The sequence below is a fragment of the Asterias rubens genome, chromosome 4, assembly GCF_902459465.1.
Source record: "Asterias rubens chromosome 4, eAstRub1.3, whole genome shotgun sequence".
NCBI lineage: Eukaryota > Metazoa > Echinodermata > Asteroidea > Forcipulatida > Asteriidae > Asterias > Asterias rubens.
In genome coordinates, this window is record NC_047065.1 from 7922577 (window position 1) to 7949333 (window position 26757).

Consider the following 26757-nt stretch of genomic DNA (forward strand, 5'->3'; position numbering starts at 1 on the left):
TTGAGGGGCCTTGACAACAGATACCAAATATGCAAAATTTCTGAAATGTAGGGTCAGCCTAGTAACACTCCAGCAGTAACTCATAGAAAAACTGGAACATGTTAAAGGCAGTGGACACTATTGGTAATTACTCAAAATAATTATTAGCATAAACCTTTCTTGGTGACAAGTAATGGGGAGAGGTTGATGGTATAAAACATTGTGAGAAACAGCTCCCTCTGAAGTGCCATAGTTTTTGAGAAAGAAGTAATATTTTCAACGAATTTGATTTTGAATGTGAGGTCTCGAAATCAAGCATCTAAAAGCACACAACTTTGTGTGACAAGGGTGTTTTTTCTATCATTATTATCTTGCAACTTCGACGACCGATTGAGCTCAAATTTTCACAGGTTTGTTATTTTATGCATATGTTGAGATAGACCAACTGTGAAGGCTAGTCTTTGACAATTACCATTGTCCACTGCCTTTAAGCTTATCTGGCTTGTTCAAGAAAGCATCGGGTGCATACTGAGCGCTATTTTATATAAGAAGCCACTATTATTATTATTATTATTATTATTATTATTATTATTATTATTATTATTATTATTATTATTATTATTATTATTATTATTATATACTTTTCAAGAAATACTTTGAAAGTGTACAGATAGTAGTAAGTTGTCAGCAGATTATGCAAACACTATCTTCATTTAGTGACAAGCAAATACGTTACTCACTGTATCCAGGGTGTCGTTCCCGCTCCCTCTCGTATCTCTCTCTTGCCATCTCTCGCATCTCTCTAGCATGAGCAAGGTCCTCCATACGGATTTGATGATGAGGCATGGCAGCCGGAGGGTAATGGTTGGGGGCTTGGGGTGGGGTCGTTAGATGAATACTACCTGGACTCACTGTACAGTGTCTCTTGGGGAGAGGTACCTCGGTCATGTGATCAGCCCCATTCTCCTTTGGTCGACCCATTATTCTGTAGATACAGACAATTTAATCAGGGTTAAGTCAATTGCAGCTCCAGAAGTTACAAAAATGGAAAGACATGTAGAGAAAGGTTTACAAGATAGTCATGACAATGAACATTGGCCAAAAAAATACATTGGTCAATAATGAAGGGAGATATTCTCATCTCATCCGCGACAATATTTAGTACATTTGCCTACATCATTATTAAGAGAGGCAATGCAATGCCTTTTAAGAGAACTTCATCAATCAAGCTTAAGAAGCCGCATGTTAGCAATAAATTCCCATTACATTGTCGACTGTAATCATGAATTTCATCACATTATCTAGCTGAGATAGGAAATAAAGTACAGAGACATTGGAACTCCTTTATCATCTTGAATTGAATGATCCATTATAAGGTATCATATTTCAGCTCCGCAAACCTGACAGTACACTGTACTTTGGTCGTCTGACGATGGAATCGCTCAATACACACAACAGGTTAACCCACACTGTCCCATCTTCTCAAAACAATATTGAATGCTCATCAAACAATTTGAAGTCAGTATTTAAATATAAGTATGATATTAACTTTTAAACCCATATTTGAGAAAAAATCCACAGAGAAATAAGACTGGATACAATATTTGACCGTGAACAACTAACTTAACTTTACAAATAGGAATTGGAAGATGAGCCTGCTTATAATTGCAATTTCGCTTAAAGAAAAAAACTGGAGAAATGAGGTCTCAGAAAATGTACTTAAGCTGTAAATAAAATAGACTGGTACTAGTTTGTTTTCGTATTACAATTACATTATATACTGATGGTTGTAATCTTAGAAATCTTAACAATTTGACAGACATCTTTCCCCAAACATCAAACGCGTTCATGAATTGCAAAATGACAATTTGAGAAGGCAAATTTTGTGTGTATAAACAGCGGAAACAAACGAATAATGGTGCACTCATTGCTAACTGAGTAACAATCCGGTCTTTACCAGACTGTACCGCACTTGCACAAATAGGAACTCTCTAATTGGTCATTATCGGTTGTAATGGTTGTTGCAAAAAAAATCACATAACACTTGACTCCAAACTGGAGAAATAAAAATAATTTGAGAAGGACATGATCTATAGACTGCTGATTACCTATCATCAGGTGTTCTTCTTTTACCATTCTCATTAATATCAGCGACTGCTTCTCCTTCTACCGGCATGGTCTTACCATCCAGAATCTGCTGCTCATGTTGCATATAATACTGGGACGGAGTCATCTTAGCGATGCGGGCACAGTGTATTAACTCCCTCTGGAGGAGGGAAAGATTGGCCTGATGGGAAGAGCAAAGTACAACCAATAAGATTGCTTAACAATTCAGCTGGAAACTGTCTAGCATCATTCAAAATCAGCCAGACTGCAGTAAAAAAAAAAACAAGGCCTGATTTCAGGCCTAAAAATAACCCACAGCAATAGACCCTTCCCATGAAATATGCTAATTACATTCACGCATGCGTACAGACCCTGTTGGTTGGCAAACGCCATAGAGTTGTGCACTAAGCAGGCGCGCAATCGCGTCTGTGTGCAAAACAGCGTGATGTTCCCTCATTTTGCCAACCAAAACGTTAGTGCGCAAGTGCTATGTGCAATTTACATATTTCATGGGAAGGGTCTATTGCTCTGGTGCCCTGTGCTTTTGCTGTGGTGTCCCCTGCAAGGCTCCAATACAAACTAAAACTAAAAGAGATTTCCACATGATTGTACCAGCAAGTTAACTATTAACTCAAAGTTTTTCCAAAAACTTTCCCTGTAGAAGCTGGTGCCCCTTATACATGTAGTACCAGTGGCATATTGCTGAGTGAAGTTTAAGGTCTGTGAGTTTATTCACAAGCATTTGTACAGAAAAACAACCCATGAAATCATTCAGCTTATTCGGTAATGTGTATAGTTCTTATGGAAATCACAGAAGACAGTGACTTAACAAATCCTGAGTAGAGGGCAGCGCTGTAAGCTCAGAGTCGAGATTCTTCTACTCACCTTAAGAAATGGTATGACAAATGGCCTGAGGGGAAAGTTGGTTGCTTCCTGAAGCTTGTTGTGGAAATCTTCCACTGTCAATGCATTATTCTGAATGTATCAAAGAGAATTAATAATATTAATGTAACAAGATGAGATGAATTGTGGTGAAAAAAAACCAACAAAAATACTTTTATGATTACTGACCAAAAACCAAAGTAATAACTTAAAGCCATCGGACACTTTCGGTAAACAAAATTGTCCCACAAGGCCCACACTTCAGGTATCACAACTTATATAAAAAATAACAAACCTGTCAAAATTTAGGCTCAATCGGTCATCTGAGTCGGGAGAAAATAACGGGAAAACCCACCCTTGTTTCCGCACATTCGCCGTGTCATGACATGTGTTTACTATAAATCCATAATTCTCGCTATCGAGAATTGATATTGTTTTAATGTTTTCTCAAAAAGTAAAGCATTTCATGGATCAATATTTCAAGAGAAGTCTTTCATCATTAACTTCTGTAAACCCTGTAAATTATTTGTAAATCGATGAACTTTTTTTTTCTGTACCGAAAGTGTCCAATGGCTTTATGTAGGAACATTTTATTTGGTACAAGGGCTTAATACCTATGTACGTGTATACCTGGTGAAGGCTTTAGTAGACTTTGCAGTCCTTATTATTGGCAGTGGACACTATTGGTCATTAGTCACTATAATTATTGGCATAAAACCTTTTTTGGGTAAAGAGTAATAGGGAGAGGTTGATAGTTTAGAACCATGCGAGAAACGGCTCCCTCTGAAGTGATGTAGTTTGCGAGAAACACGTAATTTTCCACCAATTTGATTTCGAGACCTCAGATTTACAATTTGAGGTCTCAAAATCAAGCATTTGGAGTCACGCAACTTAGTGTTTTTTTTCTTTCATTAATATCTCGCAGCTTCGACAACCAAGTGAACTCAAATTTTCACAGGTTTGTTATTTTATGCATATGTTGAGATACACCAATGAAAAGACTGGTCTTTGACAATTACCAAGTGTGTCCAGTGTGTTTAAAAAGGGAATCAATGTGGGGTGAAGAGGTTTTCAACTCGTGGTTTAATCCCAACGAGGCCTGGTTCTTGATAATTTTACCGAGACAAAGTCGAGGTAAATAATCGAGAACCCGGCCTCGGCGGGTTTAAACAACTAGTTGAAAACCTTTTCAATCAAGACTTACCACTAGTCCCATTACTAGGTTCCTGACCCTCTCTCCAATCTCGGGTGAGATATCCGAGCCAAACTGTTGCAGTGTAGTGAGGAATCGTTTGAGTTTACTGAGCTGTCTGGCCCCACAGGCTGGGGGTAGCTCCTGTCCAGCGGGTGTCATGCCACTGACACTGCTAGGGGGTGATGGGGTGCTATTGACACTGTGTGGTGAATGCATCCCATTCACCAGTGAACCTGTCACAGGATGAAGGGTCGTTTGCATGGTTAAGAGGTATCAGCTCAAGACAATGACAGGCGGGTCTGACAGGACGTTGGCCAAAACAAATTCAATATTGATTTCAAAAGTTCAGCCATCTTCACATTGGTTAAACTTTTCTCACTCAATGCACTGCAAAGTCTCTAGATAAGTTTACTCTCTGGAACTGCAATGCTTTCTCTCTTTGTTGACTCAAGATCTACACAAAATAATCAACTCTTGAAAAGGGGTCAACAATTTCAGGGTGTTTAGTGCACCACTCAGGTAAATGTAACAAGCTGATTGTATAGACCATGTAAACTTTGGTAACAATAATTGTGACCATGTACATTCTTTGAGTATTCTGGCAGGCACAATACTGCACAGGTCATATGGGAAATTTGACATTCAGTGTCACAATTTCCATGTAAATCCAAGAATTATGAAAAGCAAAAGCTAGACAAGTTTTGAGATGTGCCCCTTTCATCATATCAAAAGTTGACAAGAATTATACAGTGCAATCTCCATAAAATAAAAGATTTTATGATTTCTTCCATTAGGTTATGTACAAATCGTGCCTGCAGGAAGTCCAGGCTCCGTGGCTCTTTTGTAATGATGTCACAGGTCACATCGTCTTTAGATGGTTGACCAAGACAACACTGGGTACCGTTTAATGAATTACCACAGAATTCTGCGCAAACAACACCCAGTAAACTATTATTTGGGCTGTAGGATGTCATGATACGCAGAGCTTAGAAACCTGGGCTCAGTTCTGCAGTGCGACAATGTAGGGTGATATGAAAAGTCATGTTCAACCATAGAGCTATATATATTGACTAGAGCGCTAACTTGCTCCGCGTTTTGAAACCACCCTGAGCGCAGACATGTTTGATGTGTTGCGTGACTACGGAACGATTTTAATTTTAAGAGAACACACATTGCCGCGATTTGTTTTTAATTCGGCATGTGCGCTTTCGTACGCGACTGCCCATTCGCGCATGTCCACGCTACGAAAACCGTATGTTCGACTTGATTGATGTACTAAAAAAAGTATACGCGCCTTTTAAACATGACGTACATGGCGCTCGCAGTTTTGTACGCTCATCAGCAGATTGTGCGTTCACATTTGCTGCATTTTTTGCTTCGATGACACATAGAAAAGAACAAACACACTATCATGCAAATAGCCGTACAATTGCCGTACAAAATTTCAAGCTTTTGCATTGGTTTGTACATAAACATGGATGCGCCCACACAGCTTCAAAACCTTAGTGCGTGTATAACAGGGTGTTAGCGCTCTAGTCAATATATATAGCTCTATGTGTTCAACACAAACTGTTGTGACATGGTTTGTATTCTCCACCTCATAATGTCTGCAACTTCTGTTTTAAGATGATAAAACTAAACAACTAAGAGTTAGTCAAAAAAGCTTACCTGATGCTGAATTTGTAGAGAGGGACCTCGGATGTGTTGCCATAGCTACAGCACTAGGTGAGGTCTGAGCAGTATGCTTGTTCATGCTACTCTGTTCAATGGGTGACTCAGGCATTCTGCTATCGCTATGATCTACACAGAAAAGACACAACCAAATAGAGAGAGAGGCTGAATATCGAATTGAAAACTAATGTTGCAATATCCAACATACCAATATCCACTCTCGTAGCAGGTGGTCGGGAAATGAGAGTGCGAAAATGAGATGTTAAAGGAAAACAGATCTCGGTGTTTGGGAAAACAGGACACCCTTGCGTTGTCCACCAGATCGGATATTAGCATGGTTCGACGGCAGGTGCTGATGGTATAAAGGATCAAGAGGGAGAAAGGTGAAGCGCCTTTTACAAAAATGGTCAACCTGGCAGGATCAAAGGAGAGACGCAGCTGTCTAGGAAATCTAAAATCAATGCTTCGTATCGCTCAGCCTCAACGCTTGATGAAGATCCCAAGCTGACAGCTCATTGGTCAATGTACTGTACACCCAAGCTCTGTCTTGAGACAGTGACACTAAAGAAAACCCCAGCTAGGGCCTTGGGATTTAAAGAGGGGTGAAATCTACTGCAGGAGTCCATCAGTTCTGGTGGCCAAGATGTTCAAACTATTACTTAAAAACACTGAGCACTATTGGTAATTGTCAAAGACCAGTCTTCTCACTTGGTGCATCTCAGCATCTCAGCCTGTGCATAAAATAACAAACCTGTGAAAATTTGAGCTCAAATGGTCCTGGAAGTTGCCAGCTAACTATGAAAGAAAAAATCATCCTTGTCACACAAAGGTGTGTGCTTTCAGATGCTTGATTTCGAGACCTCAAATTCTAAATCCGAGGTCTCGAAAATCAAATTCACCGAAAGTTACTTCTTTCTCGAAAACTACTCCACTTCAGAGGGAGCCTTTTCTCACAATGTTTTGTACTACCAACAGCTTCCCATTACTCGTAACCAAGAAAGGTTTTATGCTAATAATTTTTTTGAGTAATTACCAATTTTGTCCACTGCCTTTAAAGGAACTTGTCTTTCAGAGAAACTGAGAAGCTCCTTTGTTCAAACCTAAACCAATTCTCAAATGAGTATTTTGCAGAAAAATCTAAGTTTTGCAGACAAATGATTTCACCCAAGAAACCTTGCAAATAATGGTAGCACCCTTTAAGTACACTTCCAGAGTTACACCTTTATTGAGACTTTTACAAAAAAATAATCACAGTTGTTATGCTCAGTAAAGGTTGCAGGTTTAGAACTTATCACATGCTACGTGCAATCAAGAATGGTATTAAAACAATTTACATAGACACAAAAGTTGCAGCCTCTCTTCAAAATATTTTCCCAATAAATGAATGGTTTTGGAACCGATCAATAAATGCAATGTCACATATGGTGTCACTCTTTGTCATCAAGTAGAATGACAAGCAATCAGTTAATAGAATGAGTTGCATACATCTGTTAGGTAACAGTTGTACTACTCACACAATTCACACCCACTTAGTGCCAAAACACCTGTTGCTGAAAATCTCTCCCAACAACTTCACCCAAACTATGTACATGGGATTTATTAAAGACACTGGCACTTTTGGTAACTGCAAAGACCAGTCATCTCACTTGGTTTATCTCAACATATGCATAAAATAACAAACCCGCGAAAATTTGAGCTCAATTGGTTGTCAAAGTTGCGAGATAATAATGGATGAAAAAATTTCCTTGTCACACTAAGTAGTGCACTATAGTACACTATACATGTAGTGTGCTTTCAGATGCTTGATTTCGAGATCTCAAAATCTAATTCTGAGGTCTCAAAATCAAATTCGTGGAAAACTACTTCTTTCTTGAAAACTATGTTACTTCAGAGGGAGCCGTTTCTCACAATGTTTATATTATCAACAGCTCCCCATTACTTGTTACCAAGTATTAGTATACACATAATGAATGTTTATGAGTGCAATGGTGCGAATATGTTCATGAGTTGAAAGATGGAATGTTCTATTCAACGAGGCGGAGCCGAGTTGAATGGAACATTCCAGCTTTCAACGAATGAACATATTCGCACCATTGCACGAATGAAAAACATTCATTATTTGTTTTATATAACATCCAAGTAGAACTTTGTCATTTTGATTGAAAGAAACAACTTTCAAAACAAACAATTTCAACTGTAGAAGCCGAATGCTAGTAATTTTACTATGCCTTCTTGCAGTAACACCTGCTGCGTTACCAAAGACACGCGCACGCAGTGATGTTTTTACTCAGCTTTTTCGTTCCATCCGAAAAGTACCATTGCACGCTGGCAGCGTGCCAGCGTGCAATGGTACTTTTCGGATGGAATGCAAAAGCATGGCGAGTGACTCAGCGTGCAATGGTACTTTTATTTGCTATCACGTGACGGACAATCCTCCAATCAAATGACAAGGATCTGCTTGGGTGTTATATAATAAGGTTTAATGGTAATAATTAATTTAAGTAATTACCAATAGCACCACTGCCTTTAAACACAGTGTGAGAAGAATAACTCTGCCTTTCAGCCATGGACATAGAATGGGTTTGAACATACAACTTGTCATCATTTGAAAGATGAGTTCTGACTGATGCGACTACCTTGCGAACCCACAGGCAGTCTTTATGTAATGATTGGGGATCCAGAAGTGGGTTGGAGAGGCAGGGGGGGCAAAGCCATATTCATGCGATGGCATTTCATCACCTGTTTGCTGGTCACAGTTACGACTTTTGCAGGAAAACATAAAGTTATGACTGGATCTCATATGCATTTGAAAAGCAGTGTTTTAGCACATCCTTTTGAAGTGTAAAACATCTGGTCCAAGCGTGTCTGGATTGAGTCATGTTTTTGGTGACTTTGTCGGTAAAACACTTGGACTCAGACTACGACGAGTCTCACTTAAGCCACATTTTTTTTTCAACATAAAAAGTTTATGAAAATGTTTGTATTAAATACTTTATTTTGATGCTTATTTTTTCAATGGTCTTCAATGATTAAGATCAAGTTATCAGAAACAAAATTTGTTTTTGTGCTGGCTCCCTCATCAAGAACCAAGAAATCAATTTACAAGTGACATCAACTGATGAGTAGAGGATGTACTGCGCATCATGGTAATTGACATAACCTAGAGTGAGTATCACTGAGACTACAACAATCCAATCCAGGGGACAGATGTTCCAGTCTGGGGCTAGAGACAGAGACATGACTGCCACAATAATATCTGGCACTACTGACAAGTGACAACTAGGACAGGAGGTGCTCATACTGCAACCTTCTCCTCCTTTTGTATTTACACACCAAGGAATTGGCTATATGAAAACAGTGCAAGCACTGTGTACATGTAAGCACTGTGCAAAACTGATGATTTAAAATTTAAACATCAAGGGGGAAAGAACCAGTACACTCTGATAAGCTCTATGGTTAAGCTTCCTTTTTATTTAAAAAACAAGACAAAACAAGAGTCTTCACCATGTAGGCAAACTGCCAACAGAATTAAAGAGGGTAGACTGACAGCATCAGGGGTGAATTTCACAAAGGTAGTCCTAACTTAGGACTAGTCCTAGGCAATGCTAAGAGATAGGACCAGTCCTAAGTTAGGATGAGTCACTGGTCCTAACTTAGGACCAGTCCTATCTCTTAGCATTGCCTAGGACTAGTCCTAAGTTAGGACTACCTTTGTGAAATCCACCCCTGGACTGCTGGCTTTGCATTCACAGTTACAAAACGGAAATCTTGATAAACCTAAATAAATTTCCAATATCACAGAACAAACATCCATCTTTGTAAGTAGTGCTTCAGCTTTATACTCCAAACGATATACCATTGGAAATCAAACAAGGTATCTTACAAAGGATGGACTAATACAACAAATGAAATAAAAGTTGGGTACAATTACAGTGTTTGGTTACCAGTTAATTCCCACGGGGAAATATGACCTATGCCAGCTGTAATTCTTTATTTAAAGGTGAAGTCAAACTACCGTTGTGTTAGTGAAATCATAACATGTAATAATTGTACTATACATGTATATATACCACAAATCATTTTAATAAGTACAACGAGACAAAATACCGAACTAAAAATTGAATAAATAAATATTAAAGAAAGAGAAATACAGTATCAATCTGTATCAAGATAAATGTGAGAAACATGGTTCATGCAAAATTATTTAGCTTTATTTCTTCAGAAATCGTATATTGTAGCATTTAGTTGAGAAGTATCCTGGAAAAAGATACTTTAGTGGCTCTTCAAGAAACTACTGAGATGTAAACAATGCACAAAAGGAAATAATACAAAGGTTTTCCATTTCCAAACAGATGTAAGATATTTGGTCTTATTTTATTGAAAGCCCAGCCTAGTGCTAGGAGTTTACCTTCATATCAAATTGGTAAGGTTTTAATCATGGGGTGAGTAGCCAGTGATTCAATGATGGGGAACTAAGTGTAATTGAAGACATCAGGCCTATCAATAACACATGATCAGTAGCAGCTAGACATCTTAGTACTTCTGCCTCTCTAGCAGCCGTTAAAGGTAAACATCACACAAAATATACCTTTTCCCCACAGATATCCCTCCTTTTAGCCTGCGCCACATTCACTAATTAATTACTTTTTTCCCACTTCTTCCCACCCTTGATATTGTCCTTTGTGTTTCCATCTTCTAAGGGACTGTGACGCTACTCTGTTTGTACTTCTGGAAAAGAAGTACATAAACCATACCTTGTGTTTTGACTAGAGACTATAGGAATATAACCCGGAGAACGCCGAGTGTCTCATTGTGCGTGCGGTTTAGTTGAGAGACCATTTTTACGGACGCGCATACGCCTTTTTTGAAACGCGTGTGTGGCAAAATATTTTGCCATACAATGACATCATCATTGACCAATGAAAACGCTAGTAACTGTCTATGTGCGCTGACATCTTGCCATTTTGCCATACACGCGTCTCACGCAATGATAGTTTTGCCATACGCGTATCGCGCGGTATTGATACGCCGCATCCAAAGAAGACACAGAGGGTGGCCGAGCTCATCATTCTCCGGGTTCTATTTCTATGCTAGAGACGCGAGAGAGTTGCCCTTTAAGTTGTGTGGACTTGCTCTTCCTGCATGAGTGCTTAGATGACAACCAGGCAGGCAGGAGTGTGTGTAGCAGATGGGTTGTCAGCCTGTCATCAATTAATTTACTGTAATGGACAGACCAGGGCTGGGCAGGCCATGTCACAAGGGGCATTCGATGTTTCATTTCCTCTAGTATCTCATTAGTTAATTTACTCCCCCAGCTCAAAGGAAAGCCCCCCCCCCCCTTCCTCCCCACTCTCCTAAATTTTCATCAATTTTCCTTTGCGCACTGGACTTAATTTATCGTCTCTGTTTAAATTGTCTTGTTCAGCAGACAACTGTAATTTTTTATAAGAGTATCAATGGGACAGAGCTGCGGTAATAATGCTAATTGGGTATAATTAAAATGTTTAACAAATATCAGTTTATACGCTGTAATTGCTATGGAGGGATTTTCTGCACAGTATTGTCTCTGACAAATCTTGATAAAGTAAGTTCATTCACTCATGCTTTTTTTTAATCACAAATTGATTGTATTTTTGAAAGCGTACATGGGAAATTAACAAGGCTGGTTCAGTTGTAACACAAACTAATGTAATATGAGTATCTACTAATACTTAGATCAATGGCTACACCCATGCAATTTATCCATCACCCATTTACTAAATGTTGACAAACCTGGGGGTGAATTTACAGAGTGGAGAGTTCCTATTTCTAGTTTAGCTATTGGCAAGGGTTTGGATCCAAAAGATGGAATGGACAGAGGACTGGATACAAATTAATTAATGGTGTGACAAAGAGCCCGGAGTGATATAGTGCAGTAGAGTGGTAAAGACCTGTCATGTCTTGGGGAATGCTAGCCAATGGTTAGAAGCAGGCAGATGGTCTACACTCACTATGTCCGACCATGGTCCGACAAGCCTAGTCTACCTTCTTCTCATGAAGGAGCTGATAATAGCACAAGGCCCAACCCATTGCCTTTATGTAGCACTTAACCACAGGGGGGTACGCGTACATAGACTTTCAACTTTCCCACTTATCCCAAGAAAGCTCAGTTGACCCTGTTCCCTGTGACTAAGGATAATTATCTGATTATGACATCTGTTGGCTGGGCAGTCGGTCTGTCTGAGTTGTCATTCATTTTACTTAGTTACACAGTTACTTTTAATATTCTTGCAATACACTAACAGCTTGGACCCCACACTGCCGTATTAGTGGTAATTTTGGGACTCTAATCTCAGCCATCTGGCTCCGTATTTGGTATGATAATAATGATGAGTGAATACCATGGAAACGCATAGCAGATCAGGCTTTCCTTTCATCAGTAAAATGGTTGAGTCTGGACCAGCTGTATGGTTAAAGCTTAGTATGAGCTCGCCATGCAACGTGAGTTACACTAAGCGCTACACTGCATGTTTGATCAAGCATGTTTAACAACACTACATCTGAAACTCTTACTGACGTTCACATTAATAACCTCTTTTTCTAATTTTTTAATCAACCGTACAAATGTGCCACATAAACACAATTGTTCTTATTCAACAACAGAGGGTATATTTCTGAAATTAACTTTTTGTTTTAATCATAATGTTTAAGTATCAAGCCTGTACAGAACTCTTAGCCAGAACAACCAAGAGCACCGAGCGAGCTCTGAAAGCCTATAATACCAAACCTTTATGCATTATGCTGTTTTTTATTAATCTAGCAGTTCAGCAGGACAGCTGATAAAGCAATTTATGGGGGGAATCTCTTCTCAACCTTGCCTTGCAGATTTGGTTTCCTGAGTTGTTTCATTGTAGGATTTCCTTTAGGTTGAATACTAATTGATAGCACAGCAGCTGGTAGAGAGGATTTGGTGGGATCTACCCACAAATCCTGAGTACGAATCCTCCCTACACTCAAAATGGTTTCTATGGCATGATTGATTACTTTTAGATAAGAAAAAACATTACTTTGTACGTTATTTACTGTATCTACAAGAGTACAGAAAAATCACCATTTCTTATCAAGTTTGATTAAAAAACTGTACTGTTCACACATTGTTTGTAAACTAACAAATCATAACTGTTCCTAAATGGCACTCAACTTACCTCTTCTACTCTTTTCAAATCTTCTAAGCCGCTTGTTACAAAACATGGATGTATACGTTTCAGTTGAAAATTCTAATGATCCTTTTAGATGTACCACATTCACAACAATTGGTCTCTGATTACCCACTGGATTGCTTTTGTCTTTTATATACATTTTTTAAAGTAACGTATGTATTTGCAATTAAAGTGTTTCTAAATTAAGGTTGTGATTGCGTGTTGTGAGCTTCATACCGTACTTCCTCCTGACGCATTTGGTTTCAAATTGTCTCAAGAGTACGATAACCTTCGGCATTATGACTCTAACATTCATTGTCATTCTGTATATGTAAATGATCTTGACATAGAGGTCAACTTGAAATACCTGGTTAGATCTGATAAGGATAGGTAATTCCACAGCTTCCGGAAATAGCATATTGAAATAGGATGATGTAATCCAAGAAGGAACAGAAACCCTATAGTTTTATTGTAATCAGTGGCAGGCACTGCAGTATGAATATTTCATGTTTCAGTAAAACAACTTTCGCTTACTATGATTATGAATATAGATATTCTAGAAGGTTTTTATGTAGCAGTGGACTTGTGTTATGGAGTTAAGGATTATGTCTTATATATCAAACTTCGTTCCACTCCTTGCAGCAGTAATACCTGGCGCTTTGTATCCTTTGGCAAAAGGCGCGTTATAAATACGGTTATCATTATTAATATTATTATTAATATCGATCGTATAGCCTATAGGCTACAAAAAGCCTGATGCCCTAATCCAAAAACACATTAAATCATTCCTTGATTCAACCTGAATAGTACAAAATGCTGACTGGGTTAGCACTTGTAAAATCATAGAAGACCCTCTGAGAACTATCAATCCTGTTTTAAATCCAATTTTCTCTCATGAGTTCATTAAATTCCAATACATGGGATTTGTGTTGGCAGTTCAAAAATATTATTAACATTCTAGTATTGTGTGATCTTCAGAAACCACAGAACAAAACAAGCCAGAAGCAATCCAGAAAAACAAAAGGAAAGTAAAAATGTCCACCGCAGAAATAATAGATTATTATTCCAAGTGAATAGAGGAACTGTATAACATGAGAAATCATTTTCTTAGAACACTGTCATAGTCCAGGAAAACCACAAAACTATACACCCACAGTATGCAAGAGTATCAATTACAGTGCACTCAGTCATACAACACCTTACCACTTAACAATACAAATAAATACTGAATTATGCAATGTCGAGCATTCTCAGTCATAAATACCGCTTAAGAACACAAGTTAATGTCAAACAAGTTTAATTTGACTCTGTTTTTATGAAATATTGACAAATATTTGCCAGAAGTACTTGTCGTTGGGTGAATTTGGTAATAGTTACAAAATTCAACCCAACTCCTGCTTCTGACTACTACAAATAAACTGTGATATTTTTATCGAAACAAATGCAACAGGCCTTCATTTTAATAAATCCGAGGAGAGCTGTAAATTGCTCTCCTTAATTCAAGAAAATGAATTAAGGAGAGCGTTTTGCTCTCGCTAACAAAACCCAAGTTTAATGAACACGTACTCAAGAAAATGAACACAAAGTTCACCAGTTGTTTAACTTTTTCTTACTCAATTTAATGAGTTTACTTTAATCATGAAACAACATTTGCAATCAAAATGAATGTTTCGATAAATTAAATAGACCCCACAATTATGTATATCCCCCAGGCACCCCCCCCCCTAAAAATAAAAAGTTTGGTTATCCGCTGTTAATGTTGCCACCCTTTGAGAAAAAAAAGAATAGGCCTAAGTACAAAATATGGCAGAGAATGAAATTGTCTTCACTTTATAGTAATTATCTTTTGTGAATTTGCCTAAAGATAACAGAAAAACTGTCAAAAAAAAAATTGTGTCCGCTATTTTTCAATTATTTTGTTATTTCTTGGGGCTTGTTTAATACTGTAGTTGTCTGTAGCTCTCTCCAGAGCAAAGAAACATTCTTGTCTGTGGATGTGCGCATCGGCACCGTAGTGTGTACATGTACGTCAGCGTAATCGGTGTGGGGAACCACCGACTGCTGCCGATCGTCGATCGCGCCACAAAATGACCGCGACTGATTAGCCTGCCTTGGCACGGCCAGCTTCACATACTGCACACAGGGCCGACCACGGACCATACTTTTGTACACTTGTACTGGACATGCAGTACATAATTATTACACACAGTGCAAACTTATCCATATGCATGAGCTACAACACCATGTGTGCTTGTGATTGGTCTGGAATAATATCTGCATACAATGGGTAGTACGCGGGATCTTCCATATGCATCAGTACGCGATTATGTGACTTGTGATTGGACCGGCGTTGCAAGCGCCAAGAATGAAGGACGCGCGCTGGCAGTAGTTGTTGCAATGTCGCTATTTAAAATGTACGAGGGGTTTGAGGGCTGGGCTCGAGAGCTGGGCAGGCGGGACTTGAATTGGAGCCAAAAATATCCTTTGGGTTGGGGGGGGGGGCATACAATTACTTGCGGGTGCGTTCGATTAGCTTTCCCGGGTCAACCCAGGTCTGACCATCCCCAGTGCGTTCGATTAGCTTTGACGTCAAAGCTGTGTGAGTGAGTGAGACCCAAGCTCACGACGTCACGGCGAAAACTTTCTCAATGGCCACCATTTTGTGTGTAATTCAGCGGGACATTTTTTATGAAGTTTGACACACATTTTCGCCATTAAAACAGCGTTTTTGTGAGCAACAAGTATTTATTATTCGAAGCAGTGTACCTTTTTATCACTGTGGGGTTGTAAAAGTGTTTAAAGTTGCAGGTATATCTTGAGAATAATTATTTGACGATGTTTTCATGAATCCACGAAAAGTATCGGACGAAATGCACAAAATGGGAGTAGTTCCGGTCGGCTGTCCCTTGGCGTTCTATCTAGCTCATGTCTTGGGCTTGTCCACGAATTCTTTTATCCTGCTTGATTTTGTCGATATATGTCCGACAAGCCTTACACCAAATTTTGGTTACCATGACCCGGTCATTTATTGGTGCCGTCTCGTAACCATAACTTTCCAAATTCCACCTCAAGAATGTTGATAATTGAGCACTTGACATCTTGATGTCATAATCCAGCATAAGCAAACAAAATTTTCACATCGAGCAGCATGGGGCTCTTAGTTTACTGTGCATGATCCCAGTTCCTTTCAATTGTTTTTACTCCAAAATGCGTTTGTCCAGCCAGGTGGCCGGAGATTCCCCCCCCCCCTTTACGGCATACTTTTATCATGACAAAATACTTAACCAATCACGAGCGTGTATTTGCGGTACCACTCTTTAGTGTAAGAGCCCGCCCACCAGTGTGGAATTCTATAGGCCCCACACAGATACGTCTGTGTGACCGGCTGCGGTAAACATCAAGCACGTGCGCGCAAAAACACAACCAGTGTGGAATCGCTCACATTCGTCTGTGTGACCGGCTGCGGTAGTCATCAAGCACGCGCGCACGCAAACACAGTCAAAGCAGACTATAATAGGACTCGTTTGCCACTGCCAACTCGCAACATTCAATGGCAGCAGGCTTATAAACTCCGAGATTCAAGCGGCTTATTTTAATCAACAATTAGGGTATTGAAAAAACATGCTCTTGTGTAATTTGTAAGGAGCGCTTTTTTTTGCTCTCCTTGGAAAACATTAAGGAGCGCGGAGGAGCGCAAGCGCGATCGCGCTCCTTTAAAATTATGGTCTGATGTAATATCTTTAAGAAGAGAAATGTCAATTTTAAATTTTACAGGCTTGCAGAAAATTTCATAATTTAAAACAAACACCACTTTCTAGAATCCGTCATCGTTAGAAAAAAAACATTACCAGGGTGGCTATAAGAACAGTAGTAATATCCAGGTAGAATTGTTAACACGTACACACCAACTCATTTTTAAAGAGTTTTGGGATAGTTATTCCATGTGGGAACAGTTGGTTGAAACGGATCACAAGAAACTTACTCAAAGAAATGCAGACAACCCCATCAGAATACTTTGTCAAGACATTGTTCCCACTTTGAACAACACATTTGTGTAAAGTCCCTATTTGTATTGCCATTGTAATGTCAGTTGCCATTGTACCTTCAAATATTAATTTAAAATCAGGCCTACAAATGTTTAATATGTGACACCAACTTTTTAGTATTTTTATTTAGATTTTGAAACATTATGTTTACATCAGAAGAGAGAATTTCAATTTTAGGTCTTACAATCAACAACCCTTCAGAGATGCTTAACAGTCGCGCTAAAAGCATTCTTACATTTTATTGTATTAATTTGAGCCATTAAAAGAGAAATGGAACATTTTTTTTTAAATCCATGATTAATCCTACCATGGGACAGACTTAACGTTCTGAGTGTGCTCTAATGATATTGCCGAAAGTACAGATCCAAAGCCACGATACTCCACTCAAATTGTCCAATATCACGCTCCCATCTAACATTATTGTTAAGTAGGAGGCAGATAAAAGAAATAAAAGAACAGCATCTACAGGAAGCATCGGGCATTGATTATAGATAGTGAATGGCAGACATATTGGCCTACTCCATTGATATTAGCAACAGATGGTTGGTTCACATGGTGTCTGTGTTAATAATGAAAAACTGGAGTGGAAGCAATTGTACCTCATGGCATACAATCAGCTCATATAGCCGCAACAACTATGGAGTCTTGCTGTTGATTAATTCCAGCTTGAACTAATAAGTCATATTGAATATTGTCTGTTTATATCACTCCATCTAAAACATCATCTGCTCCATCAACAAATTACTTCTCACTCAAACTAATTCATGCTGACTTGGGCGTCTTGTGAACTTTTGAAAAGTACTAATTTTCTACACTGAATAATCTCAATGAACACAAGTAAACAAAACAAAAATAAAAACGGCATTGCATCCTCCACAACTACCAATCACAGTTTCAAAGATTATTCACTTTTCTGTATGCTTGTTATTGATTTTCCCAAATGTGAAGTGCATATCTAAGTTGGGTAAATAAGGGTCCACTGGCAACAAAATAAAAAAGTTCTATAAAAGACCGATGAGCTTGTTAAGATAAGTGTACCCCCTTCCAATTTTGATGAGTGAAATCGTTAGGGAAATACAAACAAACTCAGAGTACAAGGAAATATTAACCGTAAACACCTACATCACCTAATCCCTGTATTATCCATTGGTTTCATTACCTCTTCCCGCCTGTGGTATTTCTGGAAGCTACTACTACTACTACTAGTGAATATTTATTAGAGTATCAGCTATCATCGATCTTACCTTTCATTATTTCCTTAAATAGAGGCTTCACCACCATCGGGACGGCGTACATGAGTAAGACTGAAATCACAGTTACATCAACCAATCAAGAGAAATAATCCAAGAGATCCAGTAGTCACAGTGGTGTAGTAGTTTATAATGAATAGAGCTCCTTCAGTATCAACACACTACATCATCTTCCAATACAAAACAAGATGCTATTTGTTTTGGCCGAGGAGTGAGTGCAATACGTGACTCAATTACTACTGGGTTGATAAAGCTTTTGTCCAACACGGAGAAATAAGACTTCACTGTGTAACTTTAAGTTTTATTGCACTGTAGCTAGACACATCAACACGGGCTAAACAAGACTAAAATTTCATGAGACAGGTCAATGCCAGTTAGCTAGTCTTCCAGGTGATGGCCACATGTGCAGCTAACCAACAAGCCAAGCGCTGACTGCACATATGGTACAAAGAAAACCACACCGCTCATTGTTGTCCCCATAGCCCTAAATGCCCATGCGCTTCATTGTTGCCTGCAGTGCGTTTCCCTTGTAATTGGTAGCGCTTGTTTGTCAAGCCATGGTCAACCAATTGCACTGCCCCATTTAGCCACAGACACCCTCTGGATTACTCCACTATTGGTAGAGGTGTGAACTACGAGCAGTGGGTGATTTATACTATTTTTTACTCCAAAGACACCATTGGACTCATGTATACAGTACAGTGATTAATGCATCTGCCAATTACCACAGTTATTGTGTCTACTATGGGCAATTTAGGCATGGCAATATCAAGTGAATTTGCCAGGGCAAAGTGGTTCATCTAAAGGACATTGGTTTAATGACTAGTGTCTTTGTTAACACTGTTAAGAGGGGGGAGAGTACAAAGCAACAGACCAATTGTACTGCATCATTATCACCAAGTCATCAATTATTCATTATTTACTAAAACAGGAAAATACTGTTAAAACCAGGTGGGGATTAGTTGTCTGAGTATTTGTTTGAAACTCTGTTATATTCAATGAAGGAATTCTGTCAATTACAAGACTGGGATAACAAAGCCTAGTATGATAACAAAGCATAACAACATTGAGCGCTATTATGTGTTTAACCCAGTGGATGGGTAGATGCCTGTCTTAATGTGGAGAGGATTTCATTTTTGTTTCATTTATCTTGTCAATATCTTGAAAAATAGTATACCATTGGTAAAAATTCAGTTGAACTTGTTTGATTAATTTAACGATGTGTTCTTTGAAATACAAGATTGGCCCAATGACTAGGGACTAATGTAAAGCGCATTGATACGGTTTATTGTGAAATGCAGAATTTGTTATTATAAAGATAGTTTGCTGAAGGTGCATGTTGTTCCAGTGACAAATGATCCATATCTGCTTAGCTTACAGAAAATCAACAAAGTTGGCATTACAATGACAAAGTGGATCCAGATACTGTGCATCCTACACCAATGTTATTTTAACTTTGCCTGATGCTTCATGTACCGATTCAAAATAAACTTTCAAAGGCAAGAATAACTCTTTATAGGATCTCAAGTAGCTCTTTCAAATCGTAAAACAAAACGTGAAAAGCTTGATCATTAACTGCTTATCATGTTTAAGAAACCATCTCAAACCAGTTGCAAGTTTTTAAGTTAACATTTATGGCCAGCAAAATATTACCACATCAATAATATTCAATCATGCAGCCCTCTCACTTTAAAGTAGAGCTCCTGTAATTTGAAGACATTTCATTGGTCTGCCAAAGGTAACTTGAGACAAAAAATCCAGATGGAAATACCACATGGTTGGACTGACATCTGGTTTTGCTTTAACTGTCATAAAGTATATAAACTAGAAGAGTGTGGTAATGACCATGGAGAAATGTCTGATTAGAACACCATACGCAAACCAAGGCCTCTTTATAGACAAGGAACATGTGTAGCCAGGTTTCTTTATAAGAAAGCTAATATGCTACCATGAAGGTTACACGCTGGATGAAGGTTACACAGAAGGGTTAAAAGTAAACAGCAGGAATGGCCGTCCAAATTCAGAATGATCATCAGGAGTATTTCAAGGATGTAAAATGAAGTATTTGCTCAGGTTGAATTCATCATTATTGAAGGTGTTTGCAGATGAAATATTGTAACTTATAAGGTTTGTGTATCCTCCATGGTTTGCCATGGTTCTACTTTAATACAGAAATTAACTTTAACACAAGGGAACCAAAATTATAAACAAACAAAACAATGATGATTGTGTTTTGGTAAACAAATAGACAAACATTCTATAAGAAATGTTTAATTTTAAAATTTAAAGGTCTTTAAATCTTTTAACAAGCAAAATACCACCCCAACCTAAATCATACGTCTAATTTAAATTCAACTAAAATCAGGAAATGGATCTTTTTGGTTGAATAACTATACAAAATACCATGCATTCATTTCTGCTATGGGTATATGTTCGCCAATAACCATTTGGATCCATAGTGTAGCCTACCATACTGGAGTCCAACACAAGTCAACATAACAATAACATTGGTTTTCAACTGTCCTGACATTTGACACCATCAGGCAGTATCACTTCTTTTCATATAAAGTAAGATTACAGATAAAAAATCCAAAACACTGTAACCATTCTTTCAAAGAAAAAAAAACTGTGTTTATGACTGTCTGTTCCTGGGTCAAATTTTACCATCTTCATCAACAAATGGATATGAATGCTCCGACTCTACTCCCATCAAAAGAAGTATGGAGAAACTATTTCCGATCAAGGCAATATCATTTTATAGTCTGCAAAAGAGCTTTCCTTATTTTCGGAGAATCACTTATGAAAGGAGTAGGCCTATTCATTACGGGGCACTCCTTCAACTTAAAGGAGTAGGCCTATTTACCAAAAGGAAGAACTCACCAAAACAGTTGTAAAATTAAAAACAAACTTGACAGTCAGCTTTAGGGAGGAAGTCAGCTTTATAAGTCTATTTGTCAATATACCATTAAAAAAACCGAGTAGTAAGTAAGCTGCCTCCGCGACAGTTAAACTTTTAAGGCAGTGGACACTATTGGTTATTACTCAAAATAATTATTATCATAAAACCTTATTTGGTAAGGAGTAGTGGGGAGAGGCTGATAGTATACAACATTATGAGAAACGGCTCCCTCTAAAGTAACGTATTTTTCGAGCAAAGAAGTGATTTTTCCATGAATTTGATTTTGAGACCTCAAGTTTAGAATTTGAGGTCTCGAAATCAAGCATCTGAACGCACACAACTCCGTGTGACAAGGGTGTTTTTTCTTTCATTAGTATCTCGCAGCTTATCTCGGTTTGTTATTTTATGCATATGTTGAGATACACCAAGTGAGAAGACTGGTCTTTGACAATTACCAATAGTGTCCACTGCCTTTAAAAGCGATTTTCTCATAACAATGAATACGGGCTGTGTGGCATATTGAGGCTCTAAACACAATGAAAGTAGGAAAGAAAGAAGCAAGGATGGCATAATCCAGCAAAGTAATTGTTCTTGCATATTTGGGATTCAGCTTATTGTGCATAGATGAAGGTCAACAGATGGAAATGTATGAACAGACCAATCCATTAAGCCAGGCCCATTAAACCAACTGCCTGGCAGTGGATAACCACAAGTACACAACCGACCGCATGGGGTATACCGCAAACAAAAAACATCAAATGCGGTTTGGGAACAAGTGCAGTGAGCCACATTTTACACAGCACTCTGCATGTCTAGCGAGTTGGTTTTACCATACAGAAAGGACAATGTACCGAGATTTTAAACATGTCAAACTTAAGGGCCTGCATTACGCACTGATTGATGAATTCAGTAATCACAAAAACCTAATATAAAGGGGAAATGACAAGTTGTTTTAATACACCTAGCTAAGATTTCCTAATTTGGGTTACACATAATATCAGGTTCAACCCACTGAAGTGCAAACTAAGGCCGTGTCCGAAACGACGACTTCGGCTACAGCTACGTCTAGATCAGCGCGTCTACCAGTGTTGAAGAATAGGCAGACGCGCGCGATCTAGCCGTAGCTGTAGCCGAAGTCGTCGTTTCGGACACGGCCTAATGCTCATTACTATAGAACAATTACTAGTACATGTACATGTACATACATGTACATACATGTACTGAATGAAACTCTCAAAGAAGTTGACTCTTGTAAAATATTTGGGTTTTATTTTTTTGCAGGGATCTCACTTGGTCCAGATATATCCAAAGGTTTTGTGAATTTACATAGGAACGGTTTATTAAAAAACAAAAACAGACGTTCCTTTTAAACTCTTTTGTTCAATCTGTAGACATGTATTCCTGTATTGCTACCAGACCAGAAAAATAACACTCGGTTATCCAGAGAATTAGTCTCCCGATCACCCAAGCAATCTACTCCACGGTAGTTGAATTAAAAGCAAGAAAGTTCTCTAAGAACAAACTCTACCTGGCAAGTAGATACACACATGGTGTTAGTGTTACCGCAAACCAAATATATATACACCATGTAACATCAAGTCCCTTAAAGGGAAGGTACAGGTTTGGTAATTACTTAAAAACAAATATTAACATTGTGGGAAACGACTCCCTCTGAAGTAACGCAGTTTTTGAGAAAGAGGTAATTTCTCACTAAAATAATAAAAGCCTTCTAGCTAGAAGTCTTTTACTCCTATCTGAAAGCACACAAGGGTGTTTTTTTTCTTTCATCATTTTCTTGCAACTTTGATGACCAATTGAGCCCAGATGTTCACAGGCTTGTTATTTTATGCATATGTTGAGATACACCAAGTGAGAACACTGGTCTTTGACAATTACCAAACATGTACAGTGCCTTTAAAGGCAGTGGACACTATTGGTAATTACTCAAAATAAATATTAGCATAAAACCTTACTTGGTAACGAGTAATGGGGAGAGGTTGGTAGTGTAAAACATTATGAGAAACAGCTCCCGCTGAAGTGACATAGTTTTAGAGAAAGAAGTATTTTTCCACGGATTGGATTTCAAGACCTCAGATTTAGAATTTGAGGTCTCAAAATCAAGCATTTGAAAGCACACAACTTTGTGTTACAAGGGCGTTTTTTCTTTCATAACTTCGAAGATCGATTGAGTTCAAATTTTCACAGGTTTGTTATTTTATGCAAGTGAGAAGACTGGTCTTAGACAATTACCAATAGTGTAACTTGCCTCCCATGTATAACTTGTGAAGGGCAGAAGTTTGGTCCAACAAAAGTCAATTGTCATTTGTATTCTAAGCCTTTTTGTTGTTAGACAGGATGATTTATGAGATCTGTAATACCATCAACAATGCAAATATTCAAAAGCTTCATCATTTCTAACCAACCAGCAAGTCTGGCAAAGTTTCCAGTATGGAATAAGTACAGGGTGGGTATACACAATCGGCAAGTACCCACATTTAAATTAGGAAAACATCATTATCTAAAAGAGTAGTGAGAACAATATTAACAAACACACCAAGTATCACCAATGCTGTACCTTTATTGTTGCAATGCTGTTTGAAACAAACATGTGTCAACAAAATGATTACAAATTGATAAGTTAAAGAGGGGCTCAGAGAAGTTCAAGTTTTGTTTGTTTGTTCTGTTAACACTAATTTTCCAACAAATAAGGTTCCCATGAAAGTGGAGAAAAAGTCTCTGTAAAATGCAGAGAAATTGCCAAGTGAAATTTTAACATTCTCTGTAAAAAAAAGGCAAAGACCTTATATTCGAAATGTGTCGTCAAAGAATGTTTTCAGATTTTGTCAAAAATTGCACTCAAAAGGTTTTTCAGGATTAGAATAAAATTGCACAGTAGCATGTTGGACCGTTTCAAACGTGAGGTTTAGAGTCGAATTCCAGTTTGATAATGTTCCTATGGACTCTATTCTATTGGAAAATGAGTGGATCATTAAACTGCATTTGACCATGGAGACCTCTTAAAAACTTAACAGTCTTGTGCATGAGACACTCTGACTACGTTTTTCTTTTTCCAAAGTGTTTATGCCTTTAGCTTCAATGCTTAAGTTCATCAAAGATGCCGTTGTCGCCACAATGCTGGTGACAACTTAAAGTGCTCTATCACAACCCCGGTACCAGCAAATATCAAAGGATGATGAAGCAAAGAAAAATGTTTTATGCAACCTGCGCTATCCTCGGAGAACACCAAGAAATAGCCATGTTAGTCTGATAGATAGGTAGTGATAGTACTTAAATAATAACTGATTCCATACAAAAACTTAACATTCGTATTACCAACTATTTCATAACAGTTAGTCTTTAATGGACACTATTGGTAATTGTCAAAGACCAGTCTTCTCACTTGCTGTATTTCAATATTAAAAAAATACCAAACATGTGGAAATTTGAGCTTAATCGGTCCTCGTAGTTGCGAGATAATAATGAAAAAACCCAAAAACCTTTTCACATGAAGTTGTGCGCTTTCTGATGGTTATTGAGACCTCCAAGTCTTAATCCGAGGTATTGAAATAAAATTTGATGAAAATTACTTCTTTCTCAAAAACTAGGTCACTTCAGAGGGAGCTGTTTCTCACAATGTTTACTACCGATAACCTCCATTACATGTTACCATGAAAGTTTTTGTGCTAATTACTATTTTGAGTTATTACCAATGGTGTCCATTGCCTTAAAGTGCTGCCACTACCTTCCTTATTTTATCGAAACAGAAGTATGCCTTTCTCATAAGGAAACAAATAATGATTGAGTGCATCATATGCATCAGAAGTTGAAGATTTTAAAGGATTTTTTTCATTTATTTTAAGGTTGCATGCAAACTTCTCCAGGAGAGAGGGGAAATAAAGTTCCCAGGAGAGAGACCCTTCTTTTAGATTTATTCCTGCGTGCAGATGTACCAGTATTTTTCAAACATATGCAGGACAAACAATGCATATATGCAAATATACATAATGAATGGCCTTGGCAACAGTTTCAAGTTTAGTACAATAATGCCTCAATTTTTATAAATTTACTATTTGTCAACAGGTCACATGTGCCAAACTCTAAAATCTACAGGTAGGTTCGAGGCAATAAGGTACCAGCAAGTTGCATTCTGTCAAAGGACCTGCACAAAAAGTAATTTGTCTTATTCCATATAAACAGACATGCTACGTGTACAGGGTTTTGTAACACCACCTCAGCGTAACCTTATGTTATTATGTTGTGATGGACAGTGGCAGGAGGGGAAGGGGACAACATGTAGCGAAAGGACAGGGGGAAATTTGGCTAGGAAGGGGAGTACGAAGGGGCACATGTAGCGAAAGGACAGGGGGAAGAGTTAGGGAGGGGAGTGCGAAGGGGCACAGGTAGGGAAAGGACAGGGGGAAAGGGCTAAGGAGGGGAGTGCTAAGGGGCACAGGTAGGGAAAGGACAGGGGGAAAGGGTTAGGGAGGGGAGTGCGAAGGGGCACAGGTAGGGAAAGGATAGGAGGAAGGGCTAGGGAGGGGAGTGCGAAGGGGCACAGGTAGGGAAAGGACAGGGGGAAAGGGCTAGGGAGGGGAGTGCGAAGGGGCACAGGTAGGGAAAGGATAGGGGGAAGGGGCACAGGTAGGGAAAGGACAGGGGGAAAGGGGCACAGGTAGGGAAAGGACAGGGGGAAAGGGCTACGGAGGATTTGTCCAACGTTACTGGTCATAAAATATCAAAAACATGTCAAAATGGATTCAGGCTTTGTGATATTGTAAACATTTATGAATAATATGAATTTTGTTTTAGAAAGACACCACCGTTTCTTACAAGACACAATATCTATCAAGTAACATAGATACAACAAGTTTCTGATCGTACTGGCATGATGAACTGAACACAAAACCATGCTTAATTTACTGAACTTAATTTCCCATGAGAAGAAAAACTGCTTCCAACCTAAATTGAATGCAATAAACCCTACAAACTACGTATAAGCACTAAACCCTGAAAACAACATAAAGTCTATATTAGCAATATATCCCTCGCATACAGTGACTGGTCCTTGCTCTATGGTCGGACCTGCGCCTTTACCCAGACTCTAACGCTGGTTTGTTATTATCCATAGTTTCCCACTTAACAGCATTATCCAGGAAGCTACAGGTGTATTCAACAACATTGTCCAAACAAATAATATAATTATGGAACGTCATCAAAAGATAACCCACAATGAAATGTTCAAACTTTCACAGCTTTCGTTCAACACTCACCTGCCATTCTGTCTGTGCGTGTCTCCTATATGAAACCCTCTATGGTCGGCTTTGCTTATATTCTATCTCCTGGGTCATTACACAGCCCGGCACAAAAGATAACTTTTTTAAATGATCACAATTTTACGGCCTCAAAAATTGCTGGTACCAAAAAATGATGGAAATAAAGATCTTGAGCATTATGGATTCATCTGAATTAATTACAAAATACAATCAATTAACTACTAATTATTCATCAAAAGACTGACTGAAAAAGGTTTAGCAATTAAGTGTACTGTCGT

At 38.4% G+C, this 26757-nt stretch overlaps 1 protein-coding gene across 7 annotated transcripts in view; it reads right to left on the bottom strand.

Moving 5' to 3' along the window:
• Positions 1 to 26491, bottom strand: part of LOC117289071 (protein CBFA2T1-like) — a 35953-nt gene extending 9462 nt beyond the window's left edge. For 3 of the 7 annotated variants that reach the window (XM_033770011.1, XM_033770008.1, XM_033770007.1), the window contains exons 1-6: positions 13018 to 13219; positions 5831 to 5962; positions 4172 to 4395; positions 2971 to 3060; positions 2088 to 2266; positions 720 to 964 (exon numbers count right to left, since the gene is read on the bottom strand). In XM_033770011.1, the coding sequence (XP_033625902.1) occupies positions 720 to 964; positions 2088 to 2266; positions 2971 to 3060; positions 4172 to 4395; positions 5831 to 5962; positions 13018 to 13171 (1024 nt within the window). In that variant the 5' untranslated portion in view covers positions 13172 to 13219. Of the gene's footprint in view, positions 1 to 719; positions 965 to 2087; positions 2267 to 2970; positions 3061 to 4171; positions 4396 to 5830; positions 5963 to 13017; positions 13220 to 18301; positions 18961 to 26476 lie in introns of those variants that run through there. The other 4 variants (XM_033770010.1, XM_033770009.1, XM_033770014.1 and 1 more) reach the window with 3 other exon arrangements.
• Positions 26492 to 26757: the final 266 nt, after the last annotated feature.